This window comes from Natrix helvetica (assembly GCF_964273705.1).
Source record: "Natrix helvetica genome assembly, chromosome: 3".
Taxonomy (NCBI): Eukaryota; Metazoa; Chordata; class Lepidosauria; order Squamata; family Natricidae; genus Natrix; species Natrix helvetica.
This window is the reverse complement of record NC_138549.1, coordinates 59,589,715-59,616,345: the sequence shown is the minus strand read 5'-3', so window position 1 is coordinate 59,616,345 and position 26,631 is coordinate 59,589,715. Positions and strand designations below refer to the sequence as shown.

General features: G+C 43.4%; 1 protein-coding gene across 2 annotated transcripts in view; it reads left to right on the top strand.

The window, feature by feature from the left end:
- TEDC1 (tubulin epsilon and delta complex 1) overlaps window positions 1-26,012 on the top strand; it is a 52,986-nt gene extending 26,974 nt beyond the window's left edge. For both annotated transcript variants that reach the window (XM_081947989.1, XM_081947988.1), the window contains 3 exons: window positions 6,747-6,833; window positions 8,537-8,740; window positions 25,219-26,012. In XM_081947989.1, the coding sequence (XP_081804115.1) occupies window positions 6,747-6,833; window positions 8,537-8,740; window positions 25,219-25,638 (711 nt within the window). In that variant the 3' untranslated portion in view covers window positions 25,639-26,012. The remainder of the gene's footprint in view (window positions 1-6,746; window positions 6,834-8,536; window positions 8,741-25,218) is intronic.
- Window positions 26,013-26,631: the final 619 nt, after the last annotated feature.

The window sequence follows — 26,631 nt, the reverse complement described above, 5'->3', positions numbered from 1 at the left end:
CTCATTGGACCACCCTTCAAGCCTCTTAGGTCGGCCTCCCTGCATCACCTCACAATGAAAACAACCTTTCTGGTGGCCATCACATCTGCACGACGGGTCTCATCCTTTCCATCCATTCCGACTTGTGTACCTTTTGCTCAGACCACATGGTCCTTCAACTTGATCCCACCTTTGTTCCAAAGGTCAATTTGGCTTTTCATCGATCTCTAGATCTCACTCTACCGAACGTTTGCCCTAATCCTTCTCACAAGTCTCGAGTGCAAATGGCACAGGTTAGACGATCTATATTGCCAAGACGGCTGTCTTCAGGTGCACCGAAGCGCTCTTTGTGTCTTTCCATCCCACAAACAAGGGTCTGAAGGCCTCTCTGTCTATGGTTGGGCGCTGGATCCAGTCAACCATAACTAGAGCTTACCTGGCACATCACCTCACGCCTCCATCCAATATCACAGCGCATTCCACACACAGCGCGGCTACGTCAGCAGCATGGACAAGGCAGGCCTCAGTGGAAGAGAGGCGGCCACCTGGGCAACTCCTACTTCCTTTATCCGCCATTATAAGGTGGATAGATACGCGTTGGTGGTTGCGGCATTCGGACGGCGGGTCCTTCAACAGGTTCTTCCCTCTTCAAGCTCCTAGCCCAGTCTCATTCCCACCAGGGGACATGCCCAGCTTTGGTAAATCCCATGCATGACTGCTGTCTCCACCAACGTTGGAGACTGGGGCGTTGGTTCTTACCTGATACGCCCCTTCTCGAGGCAGGTGGAGACAGCGGTCATCCCCACCATTAGGTCCTGGCCTAGTTCGCGGAGGGAGTTCTGGGAGCTATAAATGGGTTCATTCACCCGGACCAAAATGGCTTTTTACCAAAGAGGCAAATTAGAGACAACATAAGGACAATTTTGGATACCTTGGAATATTATATGGTCCACTCTGGGAAGCAAATGGCCTTGATGTTTCTGGATGTGCAGAAAGCCTTCGATAATGTGAATTGGATGTTTATGATACAACAAATGGAACAAATGAACTTTGGTAAGAACTTTATTCAAGCCATACAAATGATATACTACAAGCAAACAGCCAAGATAATGATAAATGGAGAACTGACGGATCCAATCGAAATTAAAAGAGGTACGAGACAAGGCTGTCCACTATCACCACTGCTTTTTGTTGTAACAGTAGAAGTACTAAATAGAAAGATTAGAGAAGAGGAAGAAATAAAGGGAATGACTATTAAAAAGGAAGAATATAAGCTGCAAGCATTTGGTGACGATTTAGTCTTCATTCTTGAGGAGCCATTTCAATCTGCACCTAAATTGATAGGAGAAATTGAGGCGTATGGAGAAGTTGCAGGTTTGAAATAAATATTCTTAAGCAAGGATCTAGGTCATGTCAAATTTTTCAACTTTCAGGTTGCAAACATTAGGGGTGCTCAAAAGTTGTGACATGCCTTGGGAATTGTAAAGATATATTGGTTATTTTAATATAATTTAGAAGTGCTTGGTAAATAACTACATAAATATCATAACTTAACATTTTGTTTGTTTCATTTCACAGTAATTTTCTTTCTGCTAAATGATATTTTGTCTGAGAATGTTAATACTGCTGGCCTTATTTCCTGTGAATGTGATAACTGATCTGTAATGGCTTCTTAAAAAAGAACAAGTCTGGGAACGTTACTAATTTGAGCAACCTAATTGGGACTGGCAGAGACTTGTTGCTGTCTGAACTCCCAACAGTGCAAGACATTCTCAGATATGGCCTACTGTTAAGAGAACAAAGTAGTAATGATGCTAGAAACTAACCAGCAGCCAGTGTTGCAGGAGACATATATCCAAAAGTACTTGAAAAGTGGGAACAAGCAAACAGTTCTTTTGTGATCCCTGTTGTAAATTCAAGAGTGACAGTCTTGAACAAGTCCAAGAGAGCTGGGATCAAGCCAAAAACATATCTCTTGGTAGAGGAAAGCTAGAGGTCAAAGAAACTTTCTCTGTGAAACTTCACAAACTGTTTGGCATCCTCAACTACAAGTGTCAAATTGTTCTGTGTGCCGAATTCGGCTGCCCTGCTAGCTGCAAAAAAGAAGCTCACATTAACTATACTTGCCCTAAGGAGATGAAGATACCATTGAAGGAACTTGCTGTCATTAAAGGTCAGAGAGACAAGATTGGTTCTTTTGGATTGCACCAGATTGTTTTGCTAGATGTCCCAAGGAGAAACGACTAGTCAAAAGGCAAATGTGGCAAGATGATTAGAGACTGAAGCTTGCTAAATATAAGCAGAAAAATATTTCATACATTTTGATACTGACAAATGAAGTAATTATCACTTATGACGAAAATGAAGGACAGACTGATGATGAAGATTAAGAGGAATGTGATGGAAGTTATGAAGAGGCCTTAGACCAAACACACGTATCCTCTACTTCAAAAGAAAAGATAAAATACAATAGATTAGAAATAACAAATGTCGCTATGCAGACCATAAGTTATGGTGTTGGTCTACGTGCCACTGCTGCCATTACCACACCCAACTTCATAGATGCTGGCTTGGTCTCCAGAGAAGACAAGAGACTTGTAGTTGACCACAATAAAGTCAAGACAACCCAGGAAAAAAATTATGAAGTCCCTAGATCAAGAATTTGATGAGCTCTGTCTGTAAGAAGAGTGAAATAGAATACATCTTCAATGGCCGTATAGATACAGCTAAAGTTATGCTGAAAGCAAAAACAATTCAGACCAGCAAACTCCCCAGTACCATCAAAGAAGAACTTTATTCTGTGTGCAGTGAGCAGGGTGAAAAAAAATATCTTTATCATTTCACTCCAAAGAAAGTCTCAAAAACAAGGAAACCTGCTCGGGTGATTATCAGCAATCACTTGAGCAGGTTTCTCGTTTATTTCATGAAGAAGAAAGGCATTGACAAAAGCTTGAAGACAATTGATGAAGATTCTATAAATGTTAATACTGGCTGTGAAGGTGGTGCCATGCACTGGGTAGAGATCAAGCTTGACCGGAAGTTGATCTGGTTGGTGTGTGCATTCCACACAAATGAGTTACACCTATGACACTTGATCACAAAATTGGATGGGAAGATCTTGTCTAACAACAAATGGGCAGATAAAATTGGCAACATGGTAGACACTGCAACAGAACTTGACATTGATCCTTCATTCACCAGATTTTCAATCGGTGAGCCTCTCATTTTACTGAGACACATTGTTGTAAATGATCCCTCTACTGATCAAACATATGGATATAGGATCACTCAGGCAATAAGGACAGGAGAACTTCCCACAGATCTGGCTCTTCTGGAAATTGGCCCCATAAGCCATTCACGCTGGTTGACAACTGCAAATAGGCTTTGTCAAATATGGGTTTCAATACGTGGCTTTAAAGGCAAAACGCTCCAAAATGTAAGAATGATAGTGGAATACATTGTTGGTGTGCACTACTCTTGCTGGTTCAGCATCAAAGTAAACATTTCTGGATTGAAGGCCTGCCTTCATGTGTTGTTCCAGCTGCAGCAAGTCAGACTGCAAAAGAAGGCTGTAGTAGATGCTGTTTGCTAACCATTCAGCACTCAGCATGGTATGCTTTCACTAAAATGATAAGCCAGGTACTCTTCTGCAGATGATGATACACTGGGAGAATTTTCTTTACATGCAAGAAAAATGCTTTTAATCAATGCCAGAGCATCCACTCTGCTGGAGGTGTTTGAATGGTCTGAAGGTATACATGAGCCACCTTTGATGTGCAAACTGACTACATTGAGAAACCAATGCAAGTATCACAGTGGCCCTATCACGGCCCAATGAGATGTGTGAAAAAGGTCCCAGAGGCAGCAAGCAGAGTGTATACACATGAGAAATATGAAGGTCATATCATAGGCCAAGAAGCAAGTTGAATCAAACTTGCGGCAAGAACGAATCAAAGCAAGGCTTGATGAAACTCACTTAAACATTTTTGTAACTCAGATAATTGCTTTCTGATGTTAGTTTATGGATTGCCTGGATTATTTTTTTGCTTAGCTAGATAAGATTCATGCAGAAAAAAACTTTAATTTTTGTAGCAAAAGGTGTAATTTTGAGAAGATAAAGTTAATAGCATTTGGATTACAGCAGACTTTTATGGGGTATATGATCAGATGTGGATTTACCAAGCTAAACATTGTGCAATTGCAAAAATAACAGCAGATTTGAGTTCTTGGTGTAAAAACACACATTTTTAGAATACCTTACTGAAAAAAAAATTCAAAAATTAATTTTCACCCCATTAAATGACACACCCTAAATTTATTCTAGTAAGTCAGTCTGGAGATGTTTGCACCTTCTGAGGTATGTTATCAGGTTACAGGCCCATCATAACAGCGACCACTAGAAATAACAGCTTAAAATTCAGTAACAATATAACATTTGGCAGGGAACTTGGAGGTCCTCTACCCAAGCCGAAGACCAATAGCATTCTGGACAAATGGCTGTCCAATCTCTTTTTAAAACCTCCAATGATGGGAGTACCCACAACTTCTGGAGACAAGCCATTCCATTGATTAATTGTTCTCACTGTCAGGACATTTATTTTTAGTTGTAGGTTGGCTCACTCTTTGCTAAGTTTCCAATTACAGGTAATCTCTGGGTTACAAACTTTCCCTTAGTGTACATTCAAAGTTACGTGATTAGTGCCCCCTAGCGTTTACAAACAAGTCCCAAAATTATGAATATTGTAGCACCATGGCAGTTGTTAAACTTATGAATGACTGCAGAGGCTCTGCAACATTCGCCCCTCCTATTCCTCCCCTCTCCCAGACGGGTCTTCACAGGCACTTTGCCTGTGGAGACTCACCTTGTGAAGATCTCCTCTCTGTCGTGCTTTCTTCATTACTTCAGGCTTTCAGTGCGTCTCGGAGAACAGAGACCTAACAGATCAGTAGCATGATATCTCTTGCTACTGATCTTGCGTGACATTGCACTTTAGACCTCTATTCTCTGCGAATTGAGGCCTGTCCATCTGCAAACAGATGGAAGGCTTTAGTCCTTTAAACCTTCCCTCCGTTTGCTGTTTCCTTGCCGAAGCATGTAGGGGGATTGTGTTCCTGTAGGCTTTGGCAGCTCTTTGCAAAAAGCTTTTGTTGGCACTAGCGGAGCTTGGGAGAAGCAGGTGCGTCCCTCTGAAGCTCTGTTCCTATCGGCAAAAGCTTTTTGAAAAGGGCTGCTGAAGCCTAAAGGAATGCAATCCTCAAGCGCTTTGGCGATGAGAAAGGAGGCCCAGAGGGCCACACGTGGATTCCAGGCCTCCTTTCTCTTTGGCGATCTGCTTGACGAGGCCTTCGGTGATGAAAAAGAAGGCCGGGAAGACCGCATGTGGTCTGAAGCAGGTGGCCTTCAGGTGACCTCCATCACTACACCTTCTCCACTCCGAGATATCTCATGTGCACTTAACAATCCGCACATATTATTATCAAATGCATGGGCAAAAGGAGGGAGTGATCACATTCAAGCTACAACATTCACTCCCACAAATCTTCAGGTTATGAATGGAATGGGCAGGCTCCATTCCATTCATAACTCGAGGACTACCTGTATTCTTTCTTGTCCTGCCCTCGGGTGCTTTGGAGAATAGGTCAACCCTCTCCTCTGTGGCAGCCCCTCAAATGTTGGAAGACTGCTGTCAAGTCACCTCTTTTCCTTCTCTTCATTAGACTAGACATACCCAACTATTGCAACCATTCATCTTATATTTTATCCTCCAGTCTCCTTAATCATCTTTATTGCTCTTTCTTGCACTCTTTCTACACTCTCAACATCTTTTTTGTATTGTGATGATCAAAACTGGATGCAGTATTCCAAGTATGGTCTTACTATTGCAATATAAAGCTATACTAACACTTTATGTAATCTTGATACTATCAGTTGATGTAGCCTAGGACTGTGTTGGCCTTTTTGGCAGCTGTACCGCACTAATGGCTCATATTTAAGTGATTGTCCACTAGGACTGTTAGATCCCTCTCTCAATTACTTTGTTGAACCAGGTACCACCTATACAATTTAGAATATTAAGATACATCAGAGGTGAAATTCAACCGGTTCTATCGGTTCGGGTGAACCGGTACTGGTGGCAGCAGAAGGTTCCGCCCAACCACCTGGACGTCATCACGTCCCCTTTTTGACACTCTGTGCAACGTCTGCCCATTTGTGAAAAGGTAGTGAAGATAAGTTGATTTCACTCCTGACATACATGAATGGGTTTTTGCTTTAAAAAAAAATAGTGATTAGTTCTCAAGAAAAAGCTACCTTAAAGAAAACTGGGGTTTGAATATACACTAACTAAAATCAATCCTCAAACATCCTTTGAGTCTCAATGCTCATTGCACTTATAGGTTTGTATGACTTGTATCTCTTTCTGAGTCCTTGAATGTTTAACCTCATATTGTGATATGAGAACAGAGGTGAGTGTGGGGCTTATTTCTTTTTTGCTTTTACCATAGCCAAGGAAATTTAGAATAAAAGTCTTCTGCAACTCTTCTGTGGCTATTTCACACAGGGATTTGGGAGGCAGGGGAGAATTCTTGCTCAGAGATTATGCTGTAGTTTTACAATACATGTAGAATTGTTTTGTCTACAAATCAATTGGGGGTATGTTGCTCATCTAAAAGCTTGCACTGCTAGACATGCCTATTACCTTACAGAAGCCATATTACTTTCTATTATATTGCAATAATTAAATATAGTTTGTTCTTCATTTCTACAGTTGGTGCATTTTGTGGAATCTGATTGCTCCCGTCTAGAAGCATTTTTGAAATGGAAGCCTATGGAATCCCTTTATTGGCATTGGATGGTATGGCTCAATAATGTGGTTATAAAAAGTTACATATTTTTTTTAAATTTCCCTTTTCAGCCAAGATTTGTTTATAAAAATTCCCCCTACAAAATTGAACAAAATTATCGGTATAGCTACCAGTTAGGTGTTTGTCAAGTGCTTCTTTAATGCTTGTCAATATACTATATTTAAGTTTGAGCTCTTGTTGAGGTTAAAAGGAATTGGTAATTTGCTATCTATACAGAATGTTTTTAAGCATCTTAAATTTGGTTGCTAAAATGGAAATTTTCTAGGTAATTAGTATTGGATTTGTGTATAAATGGAAGGACCATAGGAGCTCCAGTTGGAATACGGAAATCAGATTTCTGGGTGTTTGCATGTGCTGTAAGGATAGTTCTTATTTGCCTGCCGATCTACCTTCCTGTTCTGTACTTGGTTGTAGTTGGTGAGTCATGGAGACCACAGTCAAATTAATCAAATATTTGGTTTAAGTTTTAGAGTAAACTAGTCTGAAGACTCTAAGACAGAGATGCGTGTCAAGTACTTCCCATAACAGAGTTAGCATATATTATATACTTTACATATATTACGCTAAGACAGAGATGTACAGAGGATTGGATTATAGATAGTCCTTGACTTACCACCACAGCTGAGCCCAACATTTATGTTGTTGAGTGAGATATTTGTTAAGTGAGTTTTGCCCTATTTTACAACTTTCCTTGCCCCAATTATTAAGTTGATCATGGCAGTTGTTAAGTTAGTAGCACAGTTGTTAAGTGAGTCTGACTTCCCTTATTGATTTTGCTTGTCAGAAGATCGTAAAAGCTGATCACATGATCCCAAGACACTGCAAAGGTCATAAATAGAAATCAGTTCAGAGGTGGTTTTCAACAGGTTCTGACCAGTTCTAGAGAACCGGTAGTGGAAATTTTGAGTAGTTTTGAGAACCGGTAAATACCACCTCTGACTGGCCCTACCCCCATCTATTCTCTGCCTCCCAAGTCCCAGCTGGTTGGGAGGAAATGGAGATTTTACAATATCCTTTCCCTGCCATGCCCACGAAGCCATACCCACCAAACCATGCCACACCCACCAAACCATGCCCACAGAACCGGTAATAAAAAAAAATTGAATCTCACCACTGAATCAGTTGCCAAGTTTCTTTTTTCAGTGAAGTTGTAACTTTGAACAGTCATTAAATGAACTGTTGTAAATTGAGGACTACCTGTACTTGCTCTTGATATCAATTGTGTGACATATAATTATATTGTTTTAAAAACCTGAAAATCATGATTAAGCTTTAAGCAAATCATAAATCACAGAATGAAATTCTTAACTACATAAATTCTATCCATATGGATAAAACTGTTCTAATTTTGAAATCCTGTAAAACTAAATAAAGACTTTTTGCAGGAAGAAAATCAAATTCTGGATATGATACACATCTATGTTTTGAACTATAATCTAATAAAATTAATTGTAATATTACTTGCTGGGGACATCTTTGTTCTAGTAATGTTCATTTTTCAGTATTTTCTAGTTGAATCTATTTTATTTAAGAATACCATACACTGTAATTTATATATGTTTGTCCAGTATAATCTTCAGGTAGAACTAGGTGTACTTTACATTTTGTAGAGTAAATGAGGCATTGAATTTCTGTTGCAGATTATAGTTATGAAAAATTAATAGAGCTTTGGAACTTTCCTCCTCCCTCACAGGAGACTGTTTTGGATATGGTAATAGAAGATACCCAGAACCAGACTATGTGTTACAAGGACTGTCTTTTGCCAGGTTCTGATCTGGGATGCCATGGTGTTACCAGAATTATGGAAGAAGTTGACAAATGTAAGAAAGACCTTCTGAGTCTGTGCCAGGAGTTGTGTGAGCATATAACCCTCAGGAAACAGGCTTGCTATGGAAAGGTAAGACCTGTTAGAAATCCAGTTGGGATTAAGACTTCCTCTTTTTCAACTTCTAATGTTAATTTGTTTTTAACCTTCTGGGTGGGAAGTTTAAGTTACGTTTTTTGCTAATGAAGGAATACATTTGCATATATTTAAGATTGTGACTTACTGGCATTACCAAATGTGTGTATCAAACACACCAGTGGTGGGTTCCTGCTGGATCGCACCGGATCGCGCGCGCTCCCTTTCAGCGCTCCACCTGGCTTGCGCGCTCCCTTTCAGCGCTCCACCTGGCTTGCGCGCTCCCTTTCAGCGCTCCACCTGGCTCTCACGCTCCCTTCCGGCGCTGAAACCGGAAGTACAGTCTTGCCCCGCCCCTGGCGAAGCAACGACGCCTGCCTGCGCTCCACCAGCTCGGCTGGGAACGGAGATGTTTCCTCAGCGGAGCGGAGCGCCTGAAAAGACTTTTCAGGCGCTCCGCTCCGCTGAGGAAACATCTCCGTTCCCAGCCGAGCTGGTGGAGCGCAGACAGGCGTCGTTGCTTCGCCAGGGCCGGGCAAAACTGTACTTCCGGTTTCAGCGCCGGAAGGGAGCGCGAGAGCCAGGTGGAGCGCTGAAAGGAAGCGCGCAAGCCAGGTGGAGCGCTGAAAGGGAGCGCGCAAGCCAGGTGGAGCGCTGAAAGGGAGCGCGCAAGCCAGGTGGAGCGCTGAAAGGGAGCGCGCGTGATCCGGTGCGATCCGGGAGGAACCCACCACTGAAACACACGCACACAATTGATACAGTATACATATATAGTATAAATGTTGAAAATGAATTTACAAAATTCCAATATTTTGACACTTATTAGTTCCAATACAAACCTTCAATAAACTACACAGCTGGATAGAAAATAGCTCTAGAAAATGGGCAAAAAACAATATGGCTCATGAGCACAGCTGCACATCTTAGACTAAACAAATATTAGCACACTATGTCAACTCTCAAGGAACAACTAGAACAGACCATCACATCAGAGCACATAGAAAGGTTGACAACCACTATACATATGGCAAAATCTTATCTTTTAACGCAGGTGACACAATATTAGAGCTGAGGGAAGAACTTGAATCAAAAGGTTATGTTTGCCATTGGTTTATTTATCAACAGCTGAAAGAAAGATTTAAACTGGATAAAAAGTGCTATGGATGTAACTTTGTTAAAAATGAATTGTAAATTTTATTATGTGGAAATGATGGACATATTATTGCTAGGATCTATGAAATGTTATTGAAATTGAATTTGGAAAATGAATATATAAAACATTGTATAATTCAGTGAGCAAGGACTTTTGGATATAATGTGATGCTTGAACAATGGGGAAATATATGGGTGAAGGGTTTAAAATTTACATTCAATTATAATGTAAAAGAAAAATTCTAAGATGATGTATCATTGGTATTTAACACTAAATAAGCTATCTAAGATGTATAAAGGTATGTCAAATGAACATTGGAAGTGTAAAAGTAAAGAAGGGACTTTTTATCATCTATGGTTAATATACGAGAAGGCAAAGAAAGTAGAATATGATTCATATTTTAATACATAAAATTTTGAAAATGGCGATAAAGCTGAAACCACAATTCTTTATTTTGGGTCTAATGGAAAAAGGCCTGGAGAAAAAAAATGAAATTTTGTTACGATATATGTTGACAGCAGCATTACTATTATATGCACAAAAATGGAAGGACACTTCGATTCCTAACATGGACGAATGGTTGCAAACTTTGATGGAGTTGGTTGAAATGGCAAAATTGTCTATTTTGATTAAAGAAAAGAACATAAGTACTTGATAGATCTTTATAGAAATGGCTTGTTCATATTATCATGAAAAAAACAAAAAGTTGTCATTTGATATTAATGCCTTTTTCTATGCAACAGAAGGAATGGATTGGCCAGCTACAAAACACCTGGCCAGTAATGCACAAGGCGCTTCAAAAAGCCAAAGATGCCTACAAAAGGCAAGCTGACAAAAAACAGTCTGAATATAAAAAGTTTAATGTGGGACATTGAGTATACCTTTCTACACATTACATCCAATCTTTACAGCCTTCCAAGAAGCTTTCCTTGTGGAAAGTCTACCCCATTTTCCATTGAAGTTTGTTAAAGCCTAAGGTAGTTTAAGACTAGCTATCCCTCCTGTCTCTCAGCCATTCATAGTGGAAGGGAAATAGTACTGTTTCAAGAGTCATGCTTTCCTCAGCTATCTTCTCAGGAAAGCATGACTCTTGAAACAGTGGTAGTTCAAAGGAAACTTTTATTGAGAGAAAGTGATTGCAGAAAAGTCAGGTGGAATTTGAAGTTCCTGCTGAAAGCGTTAAGCTATTTTTCCCTCTTCAACCCCCACCTGATCTCCAATCCACCAGTAGCCAATAATATGCCACAAAGATGTTATGATAATTCCTAGACACATCAGTTTGATAGCAGTTCACTCTCAGGGTGCTGCAACCTAGGTTGCAGGTTGGAACTGGCTGGGAGGAAGCCCATCCATCGCATAGACCTTCCCCCTCCCCCTAGATCTCATGTGCTACAGCAAAAGTGAAAGCATGTAAAGTATCCGGCTCTAGCAACCTGCTCCCCCCTCCTCCAGAATGGCAGTGACTGCTATGGGGCCCTGACATGCTGCCACCCTCCCCTGAAAAAGGAGACATCACACCTGCAAGGGTAAACAGAACAAACAGGAGACAGAAATAGAATGTTAGACTTATTTAGGTTTAACAAGATATTGATTATGAAACTGCTTGAGCAACTTAGGGGCTCTAACATGTCAGTTTTTTACCCATTCGTTTTGGGCGGCTGGAAAATCTTTCCAAGCTACCAAGTATTGGATAGCACCCTTGTCCTTCAAAGTGCTGTTTCCCTTCCACTATGAATGGCTGAGGGAGAGGAGGGGGAAGTGGTGTTAAAGATGAAACTACTTTTTTTTAAAAAAATATTATTTTTATTTATTCTTATAAAAATAAAGTCATAAAAACATAATTTCAAACATATTGCCGTCACAGCGCAAGAAATCATAACGTTTAAATAACTAAACTTGACATTACCGTCCTAATAATAGGCCTAATATTTAGCACCAACATTTACACTATATGCAGCCCAACTAGTCAGCGTACCTACATCATCAATTCTTATTTGTCCTTTAATTTCTGATTAATATTATTTACCAGTATCTGATTTAAACATATATTATTGCTTCAGTTGTTATTATTCGGTCGTTCCCGTACCACCTCTTCCACGAGTTATAGAATTCTGAGTCCTTTTTTCCTTTAATTAATTTTGTTAGTCTATCCGATTCTGCGCATTCATTAATTTTATTTATTACTGCCCTATCCATTGGTATTTGTTCGCTCTTCCATTCCTGGGCAAATGCCAATCTTGCTGCAATGATTATGTGCAACACCAAGAACCATATCTCGATGTTGATATCTGGGGGTTTGAGTCCTAACAGGAAGGTTTCAGGTTTCAAATCTAATTGATGTTGGGTGATTTCTATTAACCACCGCCTAATTTTTTTCCAGTATTTAATCGCCATTGGGCAGGTCCACCACTGATGGAAATAGGTCCCCTCTCTGTGACCACATTTCCAGCAATTAGGCATGATCCCAGGGAACATTCTGGCAAGTCTTGCCAGTGGTAGATGCCACCGATATATCATTTTATATGTATTTTCCTTATACGAGGCTGCCATAGTCAATTTCATATTTTTAAACCAAATTTCTTCCCAACTTTGAAAGTCCAATGTGCGTCCTATATTCCATCCCCAAGCAATCATGCAGTCTTTGACCACTTCTTCCCCTACGTCCAATAGCAATAGATATCCGTAACACTTGGAAAGCATCCCTTTCTCTGTTCCAAAAAGAACCTTGTCCAGTTCTTGTTTATAGGGATATATACCTTCAGTCTTCTGATCTTTTTTATACCTTGAGAGTATCTGGGAATATGGCCACCAGTCGATATGGTACCCTTGCGAAGCTAGTGATTCCCTGGTCTTCAAATTCCCCTGTGGGTCTAAGATCTCTTCATATGTCAAGATCTTCTCCCCTCTATATCGTGTTGGATAAACAAGGGCTTCCTGAGTAGAGATCCAGCATGGCCCCTTCAAGTATAACTTCCTCCTCAACTTCTCCCAAGAGTGGCTCAAGGTCCTACGCACCAGATGGTCGTTAAAGTGTTTGGGTCGCTCTGAACCGGGCCAAATATAATAGTGCCAACCATACTGTAGGCCCCAGCCTTCAATAGTCAGGAGCCGTGTTCTCAGGGTCATCCATTCTTTAATCCAAATTAATAAAGCCGCCTGATAATAAAGCTGCCAATTGGGCAGACCAAATTCCCCTCTAATTCTAGGTTCCTGCATCATTTTCAGTTTAATTCTAGGTTTTTTACCTTGCCAAATAAATTTTGAGACGGCTCTATTCATTTCATTAAAGAATTTCTTTTCCAATCTTACAGGAGCCGATTGAAATAAAAATAGCCATTTGGGGAGAGTACACATTTTAATAACTGCTATTCTCCCCATAAGGGAGAGTTGTAGGTTCTTCCATCTGCCGAAATCTTGGACCATCTGTTTGTAAAGGTGAACATAGTTGTCCTCCTTTATGGAGCTACATCTCCCTGTCAATCCTACTTCATGCTTTAACAAACTGTAATAGAAAATTGGGTAGATTTCCCACAAGGATTTGGGCATGTCTAGTTCTACTGTGATTAGATTAATAATGCGTTTGATGGGAAACAGTCCTACAAACTTTGGTCCAAGCTTCTTGGAAGGCTGTAAGGATTGGAGGTAGTATGTAGAGAGGTATATTCATTTCCCTGCATGCTGCTTGGAGAGTCCAAGCATGGGTTAAATTAGTTTGGTTGCCCTAGGACTGAATTGAAATACTTTAGCCACGCCTCCTGTTCCTCCTTAAAGTCTGTTTTTTAATTCAGTCTGGCCCATAAAGGATGCAAACTGAGGGAGTTCCAGCTATGTTTTTGGAATAATTAGGCTTGGACTCCAAATTGTGCACAAGCTTGTTATTTTAGCTTTTTATTTTCCTTCTCTTTTGGGTTTTTTTGTTGGGGAAGATTTTGCAATTTTCCTCTTTGTTTCTTGCCTGCTGAAGAGAGGAGTGAGCTAGTGGGGGATGCCTCCCTGCCTTCTGTACTGCCGGTTGGAGACTGGACTGGCTAGTTGGTCTGCCTTAAGAGGCATAGAGCCATGGGGGGAGTGGCGGTATCGCACCGTTCCCCCCATTCATCGTTTGAAACTGGGTTTTTTTTTCCTTTCCCCTTTTTGCTGCTTGCGATTTTGGTGAGAACAGCAGAGAATCAAATCACCCTATTACCCCCCCCCCTGCGTGCAGTGGCCTTTTTAAGCCCCTGCTTCATGCGCTATTGGCCTTTTTCAGCCACACTGCTCATTTGCTGGGAAGATTGCCGCCTGGTGGTGTGTGGGCTTTGTCTGGGTCCCCGGCAACACCGCCTCCACCCACTTTACTGATGAGGCAGCCTCATTGTTTTGGCCACTACGTGGTCATTCCTCAGATCCTCTACCACTCGCCTGCTGCTTTCTATGCAGTCCCTGCCTCCCGCATGAGTGCAGCAGAGTCATGTGGCTGCAACGGTCCGAGATACGCGGCTGGCCTCTTTTAGCTGGGTGACTCAGCAGTGCTTCCTAGCACGTTTGCTCTCCTTTCGCTTTATCTTCGGCGAGGGTTGTTTACAGCCTTATTGGCCCTTTTGTTCCCCTCTACATTGGCTGAGCCTGGCAGGATGACAAACAGTCGTCCTCTGCATCGGAGCAGCCTGGGCCCTCGGAGACGGTAGACGGAGACGGCCTGGGGTCAATACCAGGAGAAAAGTCAAGGGGAGGAGCAGGATGGCAGGCAAAGACAAGGCCTCAGGGGAGGTTGCTCAACCTGCCCAGCCATAGAGCAGAGCACCTGGGATCCAGGCAGAGGGGCCTCCCTCCACTGTTCATCACCCAACTCCCCTGCAGTCATTGGAGGAGGAGGTCGAACCTCTTGAGTTATCCCTTGATAACTCAGTGGTGGGCCCCAGTTCCCCAGGCCGCTCCTTTCATTCAGAGCCGGACCCACCTCCTGAGTCTCCCCCTAGGCTTTCAGGCCCTGAGCCTTCCTCCCCACCTCTTCAGGCTAAGCATTGCCCTAGGGAGGATAGGGGCCTCATGCTTTCTTCTGAGGTGCAGGAGGTGATTGCACGAGCCATCTCACAGGGCATAGCTGAGGGACTCCAGCACAGGGGCAGTCACTCAGAAGGCAGATGCAGGGAGAATCCTGGGGGCTCCTCGTGCAGGGTGAAACATCCATCTCTTGCATCCTCTGCTGTCAGTGAGGTTTCTGTAGGAGATGAGCAGGATCAAGATGACCAGGAATTGTCTGAGGATGAAGACCTTCCTCTAGACAGCCCGGCTTTTTCGGGGTTGTTCAAACCCACTACTTTCAAGTCCATTTTGCATAAGGCGAAAGCCATCATGCAACTTGGCACGGCCTCTCAGGAAGCACAGGGGGCACCTGGAGCGACTGCTCCCAATCCCAGGGACAGTATGTTCAAAGCACAGGCTCTGGCTCAGGAACTGGTTCCTGTGCCTGAATTGTTTATGGAAGTGGTGCAACGCCAGTGGTCCCAGCCTGGCTCCTTGGCTCCCCGTAGTGGAGGTGATAAGAGTCTCTATTCAGTAGAGGCGAACTTAGAGAATGTTCTCAAATTACCCCCTGTAGACCTTCCAGTAGCTTCTTTAACATCTAATTCGGTTCTTCCAGCAGACTTCATGGGGAGTCTCAAGGCAGAAGATAGGAAGGCAGAGAAGGCTTGTCACAAAACTCACCAAGCGGCCACCTGGGCCATTAAGGCTTCCACTTCTGCCTCCTTCTTTAACAGGGCTTCCATCCTTTGGTTAAAGGACCTTCAGGCCAAGTTGCCAGCAGATGATACACGTCTCTAACAGGACGTGAATAAGATCATTGCAGCAGCCCAGTATTGGGCTGACATCTCCTTAAATGCGGTGAAGTTTCTTCCAGAGTGCTGGCGTCCAATGTGACGTCTCGACGACACCTCTGGCTTTGCCACTGGCAAGTTGATAAGAAATCAAAATGGAAATTGGCCACTTCTCCCTTTAAAGGGGATAAGTTGTTTGGGGAGGCCTTGGATTCAGTCCTGGTCGAATCCAAGGACAAGAGGAAGGTTCTTCCCACTAGTAGCAAAAAGCAGGAGAGGAAGAACCAGTCTTACTTCAGGAGGCAGCCCTTTCGGGCATCTGATTCTTCCTTTCAAACCACATCTTTCCACAGACCATTTTCCCAGCCTTCCGACTGGCCTCAGGACAGGCAGTCCTTTCGAAATAGTGGCAGGCAGCAGTACCGTACTGCAGGCCAAGCTGAGGAGGAGCCTCCCAGAGGCCCTTCCGCAAGTCCAAGTGACCAACACTCTGTCTTCCATCAGGGGATGGCTCCAGCAGTTCGCTGACCAGTGGGAACTCACCATGTCAGACTCTTGGGTTCTACAGACGGTGAGGCAGGGTCTCGCCCTGGAGTTCACCTCCCTTCCTCCAAAGAACTTTATTTGCTGTCCCACTTCCTTTTGCCCATCCAAGAGAGAGCTCATGCACAAGGAGATTCAATATCTCCTGGAAATCAATGCAATAGAACTGGTACCCATAGATCAGGAAAGAAGGGGATTCTATTCCATCCTATTCCTGGTACCGAAGAGCTCGGGGGGGGGGGGGTGTGTGAGCAATATTAGACCTAAAGAACCTCAACTGCCACGTGACTTACAGGAGGTTCAAAAGGCAATCCCTGCAAACCATCCTCACCAGGATAAGGTAGGGGGACCTACTCACATCGGTAGACCTCAGAGAGGCATACCTACTCATACCAATTCGGCCTCATCATCGAAGGTTCCTGAGGTACACAGGCCGACATTATCAGTACAGAGACATGCCTTTCAGCCTGTCGTCAGCACCCAGGACCTTTACTAAAATTCTCTCACCGGTGAGCCGGTGAGACTAGTATGTTACCTGGACGACATCCTCATTCAGCCATCGTCCAGGTGACAGGCGGTCTGCGAGCTCCGTACCACTATGAACAGTCTCCAAGCCCATGGGTTTTCAGTGAACCTGGAGAAAAGCCAGCCTGGTTTGAACCACCAGGCTCCTTCACCTAGGCACAGAAATAGACATCTTAACTTGCAGGATCTTCCTGTCACAGGACAGGTCAGACAGCTTAAGGGCCCTAGTTCTCAAGGTACAGGGGAAAAGGCGAGTTCCAGTACTTCATCTGTCCCAGTTATTAGGCAAGATAATTTCCTGCATATCAGTGGTTCCCTGGGCGAGGCTCCACGCAAGAGAACTCCAGTGGCTCATGTTGCCACTACAGAGGGCCAACAAAAGCAACCCAAGTAGTTTATTTTATCTTGATGGAAAGCTTGGCATAAAGTTTAGTAGTGCACAGTTTTTTGAGAACTGCTCTAACCAATTTCACATGCTCTGCCTTGTTTTGGTGTAGATTAAAATGTCACCAAGTAAACCAGCACTCCTTTGTACAAATGTTCGTGTATCACTTTGTTTATTAATTGCATGAAACTACGGGAGCCCCCTTAGTCCAAAGGGAAGTACCCTAAATTGGAAGCAGCTGAGCAGGCAGCTAAATGTGGTCTTCCACTTCTCCCTTTCCTTGATTCTGACATTGTAATATGCCTCTTGCAAGTCAAGCTTAGTAAAGGACCTCCCCTTCTCTAGGTGAGTTAACATGTCCTTCATCAGGGGCAAGGGGTACATATTCTCCAAACAGACCGTGTTTAGCCCATCCAAAGACCCATCTTTTTTTTTCTATGAAGAGAGCTCGGGCTGCTACTCAGAGTCATGCTGGTTGGATGAACTCATGGGCTAGGTCAGCGATGGCGAACCTTTTTTGGCTCGCGTGCCACATGTGGGGGGAGCGCGGGGGGGTCGTGTGCGGGCATGCCGCACCGATAATGCAACGCGCCCCCCCAGTGCGCATGCGCGCACAACACGCCCATTTTTGCATGCTTTTTTAGCCCTCCCCAGGCTCCAGAGGCTTTATAGGAACCTGGGGAGGGCGAAAAGAGCCTCCCCCGGCCCCCGGAGGCTTCAGGGAACGTCCAGAGGCTTCCCTGAAGCCTTCGGAACGCTTAAAACCACCCTCCGAGCAACCCAGAAGTGACTTCCGGGTTGCTCGGAGGGTCGTTTTAAGCGCTCCGAAGGTTCAGGGGAGCCTCGGGATGGTCCCTGCACAGGGACGAGACGTGCGTCTCCATCGCCCGGGCCCGGATCGCCTCCGCCGCATGGCGCCTTAGGCCCGGCGTCCTTGCACCGCTCCGCCCAGCCTTGGCGCGCTCGCCAGGGCCCGGCCTTCACATCGCTGCCGCCGCCGCCACCAGGACGGGCTCGGCCGAAGGGAAGTCCGTCAGGCCTCGGCCGCGCCACCCTCGCCTCCTCCTCCTCCTCCTCCTCCTCCTCTAGCCGCGCCACGCCAGGCAGGCCGTGCAGCCGCCTCGATCCTGGCCTCGGGCGGCGCCGTGCCGCATCGTGCTCAATAGTCGCAAGTCGGCTGCCTGCTGCCTTTCCCCTCCTGCCTCCCAGACGGGGCGGCCCGCCGCTGAGTTGCGACTATTGCCGCCGCTGCTGCCGCCGTTCACAGGACCCGCCTCTCACCCTCTTCCTCCGGTCGGCAGGTTCCGACTCGTTCGCTGCCTGCCGGGCCCCGGTGCCGTGTTCGAGCCGGAGGGGGAAAGGAGGAGAAGGAGAAGGAGAAGGAAGACAACAAAGCCCCCTTCGCTTTCCCCGTCCTCCTCCCTTTCGACTTAATCCTTGCGACGCCCGCGCAAAGCCCCGAGGGACGGATTCCTGTGCTGGACGCATGGCAGGAAGGCTATAGAGTCCCCCCTCCCTCCGCCGTCCAGATGGTCCCTGAAGCCTTCGGAACGCTTAAAACGACCCTCCGAGCAACCCGGAAGTCACTTTTTAAAAGGTGAACTCAGCTGGCCAGCGCGCACATGCGTGCTGGCCAGCTGACAGCGCAGCGCCTCGCGTGCCCTGACAAATGGCTCCGTGTGCCACTTGTGGCACGCGTTCCATAGGTTCGCCATCACGGGGCTAGGTTCTTATCAATGAAAGAGTACATCCAACTGCCAATTGGCTGCAAAGGCTCCAATGTTCCCCAGCTGAGGTAGCATTGCAGAGGGATTCAGCCAGTTCGGCCCAATCAGTTTTTTAACTTTGTTTGCAGATTGGAGAACTGGTTGATCCCACCACTGGTGGGTCTGGGCATACTCTACATCAAGAGGTTGCAAGTGGCAGCATTGCTGCTGCCTTTCATTGGGGTGCATGTAGCGAGACAGGTCTCCTCTTGCTGTCCTTTTTCATCCCCCATCGCTGGGCATGGCATGGCTTTCTGCCCCTCACTTAGTCATTGATGCAGTTTGGGGGTGGCAGGTGGCATGGTACAGGGGAGGAAGAGTACCTAACACCGACTGGCTTCTTCCTGGCAGCTCTTTCTCTGTCTTTCAGCGTTGGTCATCAAAGACGAGGCTTTTGTGGACAGAAGAACTGCGCTGTAATGGAGAAATGGGCAACGGAGCAGCCAGCTTGAGGGAAGGAGGCCACATTCTCCTTTTTCCTGCTCCTTGTTTCTCCCTCATGCCTGCCTCTCTATTGCAGCACAATGCCCAGGATCCACTAGCCAAGGGCAAGCAGTCGAAGCAGGGTGAGGCAGGGTAGCCTTGTGCAATAATGCACGAGCCAAGGAGGCGAGTTGACGATCCCAGCTGCCTGACTCATGGGAGGCTTGCGGGAGGCTTGCTGGACACTTTTGTGGTACCTCTGGCAGCAATGGAAGGCAGAGACACTCGGAGGAGGGAGAATGGCCATCCAAGCTGCCTGGATCATCGGAGCAAGCATCCATTTAAGCAAGCGTCCATTGGGGAAAGTCTCATCTGCTCACCTGGCACGGTTAAAATCTGAAATCTGACTACCATTCCTTTGTTTTTACTTTCACACATACACGCATACTGGTACATGGCGATGTAAGGGGCACTGCAGAAACAAAATACGGTCCTATGAATAGTACCTAGGAAAGTATCCTCTAATAAAGTGTTCTCTTTATAAACTTTCCCCTAGAAAGGTAAAACTTTAAACATGTTCCCCATAACAGTATGTCTGGAGCAGATGCCCTATAATAGTGTGTAATTCCTTGATGTTTTCAGCTACAGTGCACTCATAACAATAAAGTGCACCACTGACAGTTCTTTCTTGCAGAAAAATACTATGGTACCTCCTCGCGCTACATACAAGAATGTCAAACCAGAAAAGATTAGCATATAACATTTTTTTAAACTGGAAGTAGTGAAATATGCTGAGGAACATGGAAACAGAGCAGCAGAGACATTTTGGGCCACCTCCAACAGGTGGATCAGCTGCAAAAAGTAAAAGATAAAAGTAAGCACAATTTTTGTGGGCTTGATGTAAAGTGGCCACAGTTAGGTGCTACAGATTTAAGAGGCAATATAGCATTGCTATGTGCACCAAAACTAGAATTGCATAAAAATGCAAAAATAATATGAATCTAAGATTCTGTTTTTCATAAATTTGTAATAGACACTAGAAAGAAAAATAATTTTGAAATTGGCCAGATTGGGAATGTGGATTAAGACCTGCTAAGCTTTGATGTGCCATCAAATAAGACTGTTAATCTGAAAGGTGCCAAAACCATAACATAAAACCTCAGGACATGAGAAAATACTTTACATGGTTGTGTTGTCCTGCTGTGCAGACAGCACCAAATTGCCACTGATGTTAATTTTCAAAAGGAAAACCTTTCCAAAAGAAGTGATTCTATCAGGAGTTATGCATATTCATGAGAAACGGTGCATGGACAAAATTGGAATGAGAGTATGGGTTGAAAAAGTGTGGTCCTAACTGCTTTATTAGTGCTCGACCAGTTTAGAGAACATATTAGCAAAACCACAAAAAAGAGATTTAAAGAAGCAAAGACTCATCTAGCTGTAATTCCTAGGGGTCTTACCAGCCCGTTGCAACCTCTTGACGTTTCCATCAACAAACCATTTAAAGTCTATATGCAAGAAGAGTGGAACAACTGGATGGCTGCTGGTAATCATGACCTGACACCTACTGGACAAATGAAGAGGTACACTATCACTCAAGTTTGTGAATGGGTTAAAACGATGAGGGTGAACCTATGGCATGCGTGCCAAAGGTGGCACGCAGAGCCCTCTCTGGGCAACCGTGCCTTTGCCAGCTGCTCTTCTGGTTTCCAGTGCACACATGCGTGCTGACCAACTGGTCTTCGGGTTTCCGGTGCTACGACGTATGCGTACACGTTTGGGCACTCAATGCAAAAAAGTTTAGCCATCACTGGGTTAAAACATCATGGCACTCAGTGAAGGACAAAATCATTGCACAGTCATTCAAAAAATGTGGCATTAGCAATTCCTTAGATGGAACTGAAGATAGTACCAGTATCATATATGAAGATAGCAAAGAAAGTGATATCAGTAATTGTGAGCAACTGAGTTTCCTAAATTCTGACATTAGCAATGATGAGTTCTTGGGGTTTATGACCAAGGCAGAGGGGAGGGGACACGGGGGTAAAGTTCAGATGCCATTAAGTGAAAATCAGTTTCGGCTCCACAGAAGGACATGCCATAATATTGATCCTAATAAATGAATGGATTTCTTTTGAACTTTGCCTCGAGGCTCATAAATAAATTAATCTTCTGGGAACTTCACACATGGGTTCCACTTTTTCAACCAGGCTAGCCTCAGAACTAGTGTTTGCATCCCCAGTATGACTATAAAGCTTAAAGTTTCAGTGTGGGTTCCCCTCTGCATCTATGGGTACGGTGGCAAAGATTGCAGGAATGCCTCCTGCGGCGGAACAGTCTAGCTGACAGAATGTGATTGGAACTTTTAATCTTCTTAGCCAGATGCCTAGCTTCTCCACCAGTGTCAGATTCACTAGGCACCTGGTGCAGCCCGAGTGTAAAAGGGCCCTTAGGGTTGCTTTCTGCTCTGACCCCAGGGGGTGGAGTTCTGCGGGCATAGTCACAGGCACAATTGGATCACTTACCAAAGAGTCCTCATCGGAGTTAGTATCAGTTAGCCCTGGGTCATTGTCCAGCAGGGTCAGAATTCTCTCCTTCCTCTTGGGCGAGGGGGTGAATATATGACATCCCCTTTCAGTGCCGTTTCCCTTGTGTGGTGTGGCAGCTTCATGGGCTTTTCCCCTTGGTTCTGTTCTGCTTTCTTCGCTGGGCAGTTGGTGTGGCAGTCTGCAGCTCAGTGACCTTCTTTGCCACACTTGAGGGCAGGCGGTGGATCACGCTGGCTGGGCTTGTGCTGTGGTCGCCTCTCAATTTCTCTCCAGGAATGACTTCTTCCATGCCTGGGCTAAGCAATTCTTGTTTCGGGTCTGGTCGATTTCCAATTCTTCAGCCACCATTTACCAGTCATGGAGACGGGCTGGGGGACCCTCGCAATGCAGGGGTATATACGTCGTTGACCCCATCTTTGAAGTAGCTCACAATAATTTTTTATGGCCAGTCCAGGTGACATGCCAGGTCATGGAATTCCTCTGTGTACTCAGCATACACATACACCCAAATTTAATCAATATGGAAAATATAGTCACATATAAAGAGTTATTGAACAGACAGGGGGAGCTCAAAACTAGATCAGAATTGACATCACTAGGAGTACAAGTAGAATGGTGGTCTTATTTACAGATACAATCAAGGTATGCACAGGATAGGAAGAACAAAGGTATTGCCAAAGACTACACAATATTAGATAAACTTTTGATACAGTCAGAAAATAGACTGATCAAAGTGCTGTATAGATTCTTGTTGGAATATAAGCTAGAGGAGGAACATGTCAAAGAAACCATGGTCGCTTGGGCGAAAAATTTCGGTTACAATGTGGAATTGGCTAAGTGGGAAAAACTTTGGATACTTAATCAGAAACTAACATTGGCTACGGCGTATAAAGAAAATCTTTATAAGATGTTCTACAGATGGCATCTCCCCCCAGCACGGCTTTCCAAAATGTTCAAAAATCTGGTCCCAAACTGTTGGAAGTGTAAAAAAACACCAGGCACTTTCTATCATATGTGGTGAACGTGCAATGAGGCAAAAAAATATTGGAAAATGATTCAATCATGGTTAGAACAAATGGTGGGAGAACAAATTATGTTTAAACCAGAAACTTTTCTCCTAGTTCTCCTAATACTGGAGGGGTTTAAGAAAGATACACTTTATCTAATTATACATATACTAACTGCAGCGTGCATAACCTATGCACAGTATTGAAAAAAAGAAAATACACCATCAGAGCTAGATATAATCAGAAAAGTGTTGGCCTGTGCAGAAGCAGATAGGCTCACTCTTGAACTTAAAAATAAAGAGGAATCAGAATATTTTGTGGTATGGAATAGATTTTATGATTGGTATAAGACAAGATGACAAGACTGGAACAAATGTATATATTGTGATTGAACAGAAGAATAGACAATGTATCAAGTAGTTTAACTGTTAATGGTTGAAACTAGCTGTATATAACGTGAATGTATGGTCACTCCGACTCCACGGTATTGTATTGTTTTTAAATGTAAAAATAATAAATATATATATATTTTAAAAAGATGTACAATTGAGTATCATCAACCTGCTGATGATATTGTACTCTATGCTGGCAGATGGCCTTTCCCAATGGTTTTATTTAGCTGTTAAAGAAAAGCGCAGAGAAAGTAGATTTTTGAAGTACTCTGCATCATGGACTAGACTTATCACCCCGACAAACATCAACTGGAGGCCAGCATGATGAAAAGAGGAGAACCACTGCAAAAAGGTCCCTCCACTCCCATCGTCCTAAGCTGGTTGAGAAGAATACCATAGCCAATGAAATCAAAGGCAGTTGAGAGGTCAAAGAAAGCTAGAGTAGAGTAGATGCATTGCACCCATCTTGAGGCAATTAAAGATCATCCACCATTGTGAACAAAGCCATTTCAGTGTTATGATCCATCCTTAAACCTAACTGAAATGGATCATAGATGGATTGTAGATCGTATACTTCTTCCAGATTGCCTTATTGTTATGAATTAATATATTTGGGAGATTGCTTTTTGGAATTCTTCTGTCTACCACCCAGAAGTATATCATTTGGGGTGCAGAAATATCTTTAATAAATAATTTGAATAACTTTTAAATCTTTTAAGTTTTAAAATGCACTCTGGAAGTTCAACAGGACACAAGAGATGCAGATATAATGCACATAGACTCAAATCTTACTAAACTAAGTAAATAAACATCATATTTTCCTTTATGCAATCTCAATAGCTATACAAGATTTCTGTGTTAAATACTGCTGTACACATAAACATACCTCCATGTTTGTGGGAGGCATCCTTTACTTCCAAAATAAGAACAGTACATAATATAGCTCAGCATAAATTCTTAACTTTCCTATGGCAATGAATTTCTAAAGCAGTAGTAACTAACCAAACAGAACAGCAATTTTTCAGCTGTAAATCTCTCCTCTCCCCACACACAATCATGTTGTTCCCTCTGTTGTTCCCACTATCATACCCTCCATCCTATTTAAAGCAATAATAATAGTAGGGACATCATGGTTAGGTTGGAAAAAAGGAAAAGAACTCAATAGCTGTCCTAATGCAATGTTCAAAATAGGGTCTTAAAACAAATCAAAACAAAAAAGTAATTTATTTCAGCTTCAAAAATATTCAACTCTGCATATCCTATTTTTGCTTTAAACCCTGAAGTGGCAAACAGTGCATATTACTAACAAAAATATGTTACCTTTGTTCTAATATGATAATAGGAAATTATGACAACTTCATAATGTATATTTTGTGCATCTTTAGATTATTTTTATATTTATTTCTAAAATTTAGAAACAACCCATTTTCCTCATAGAGGGACTTCTATTCAGGTGTAACAGCCACCTGAATATCTAAAAATTTCAGATAGCAAAAAATTACTGCATATAAATAGAATCAGAATAGCACTATTCCATTAATCAGGATTCGTGGGGTCCAGTGGTGGGTTCCAGATCCCATCGCAACTGGTACACTACAACGGGGCCGGGTGTCCACCACATGCATGCACGCATGTGCACCCACTGCCCTTGATGCTCCAGCTGCTTGGCAGAGCATCATGCAGGCGCTATATGCTGCGTGCGTGTGCACAAATGGCCCAGTTGTGTCAAATACAGCTAAAGAACACAGGTGGGCGGGTGGGCCCTCCGAAGCACCATAAAGGAACGGTGCCTGCTGCTCCCAACAGGCACTGGTACACCTGTATCGGGGCGTACCACCTGGAACCCACCACTTGGGTAGTCATGATGTGTCTATGCCATCTTTGCACTTGTACAGTCTACATTTACCAATCTAATTATAATTTCCTTTTTATAGGTCAGAACAAGGCAAGAAAAAGGAGTGGAAGATGTCTGCATGGCTGTAAGGAAAGTACAAGAAATTGTGGAGCTGAAATTCTCTGACCTTAAGTGCAATAATAATACCTGTGGAAGCAATATGTTGCATGGTCCATATAGACTTGTTTATAAAAAAAAGTGTTTAAAGAACAGTAAAATGGATGCTATTGGAACAGCAGCACCTACCAAAGCCAGTGAAGGAATCACTGCCAGTGATCTGATCAGTTTTCTAAAAAAGAAAGAAGCAAGATTGAAGGCACAGTTAAAGCAGCGACAAGAGGGAGATAGGCAGAAGATTCATAAAGCAGCAAAGAAACTTGGGCAAGTGCTTTTCATCCCACCAATGAAAACACAAAAAGCAAGAATAAGTGCAGAAGTTGACAAAGTTCACCACATTTGAAAGAACACTTTGGGATTGCTTGAAATTGCTTCACCCATTTTTGGCATTTATTTCTGTCTTTTGAATGCAGCTGCTGGTCCTTTAGGCTTACTATGCACCCTCTTATTTTGAAAAAAAGAATATGTTTTAAGTGTACTACATGTTACCTCAAGGCTCTTAATTAAGAGGAGGCTAATATTCACAACTTTTAAAATTATTTTATCTTCTCAGATAGTTAAGTGTTGGTGCCCGGTTTTAGTTTAGCTAGAACAGATTTAACACTACACTACACTAAACTAAACTATCATACTAAATATTTGGACAAGAGGTGTGTAAGTATGAGAATGCTGTATATTTAGTACCATCTTCAATAAAGATTTTGATGTACTACTTGACACACTGATTATCAAGCTTGCTAAATGTTGGCTGAATGGCATAACAATGGATATTTTAATTAATTATTTGAATGCAAAATTGGAAAGCATCCTTATCAAATTTTCAGATGTAATTGGGTAGGGTAGCCGGGAAGCAGAAATAGAATTCAAAATAATCTCAGCAGGCGAGAGAAATGGCATGAAATTAACAAATTCAGCATTGACGTATTCAAAGTTCTTCCTCTGGAAAACCATTACTGAATGTTTAAATATGGGATAGAGAAGGATTCTTAACCTTTTCTTCCTCACAGACCTCCTTTAAATACCTTTTAAAAGGTATTTAATGGCCACAGACCAAGACTTAACTCAAGATTTAAATCATAACATTTCTTCAAGCCTCCGTAGATGTCCTGTGAACCTGCGGACCGCAGACCATTGGTTGAAAACCATTGGGATAGAGCAGTGATGGCGAACCTTTTTTGGCTCGCGTGCCACAAGTGGGGGAAGCGCAGGGGGGTCGAGTGTGGGCGTGCCGCACCCATAATGCAACACGCGAACCCCCCCCAGTGCGCATGCGCGCACAACGCGCGAAACCCCCCCCATTTTTACTTTTTTTTTTGCCCTCCCCAGGCTCCAGGGG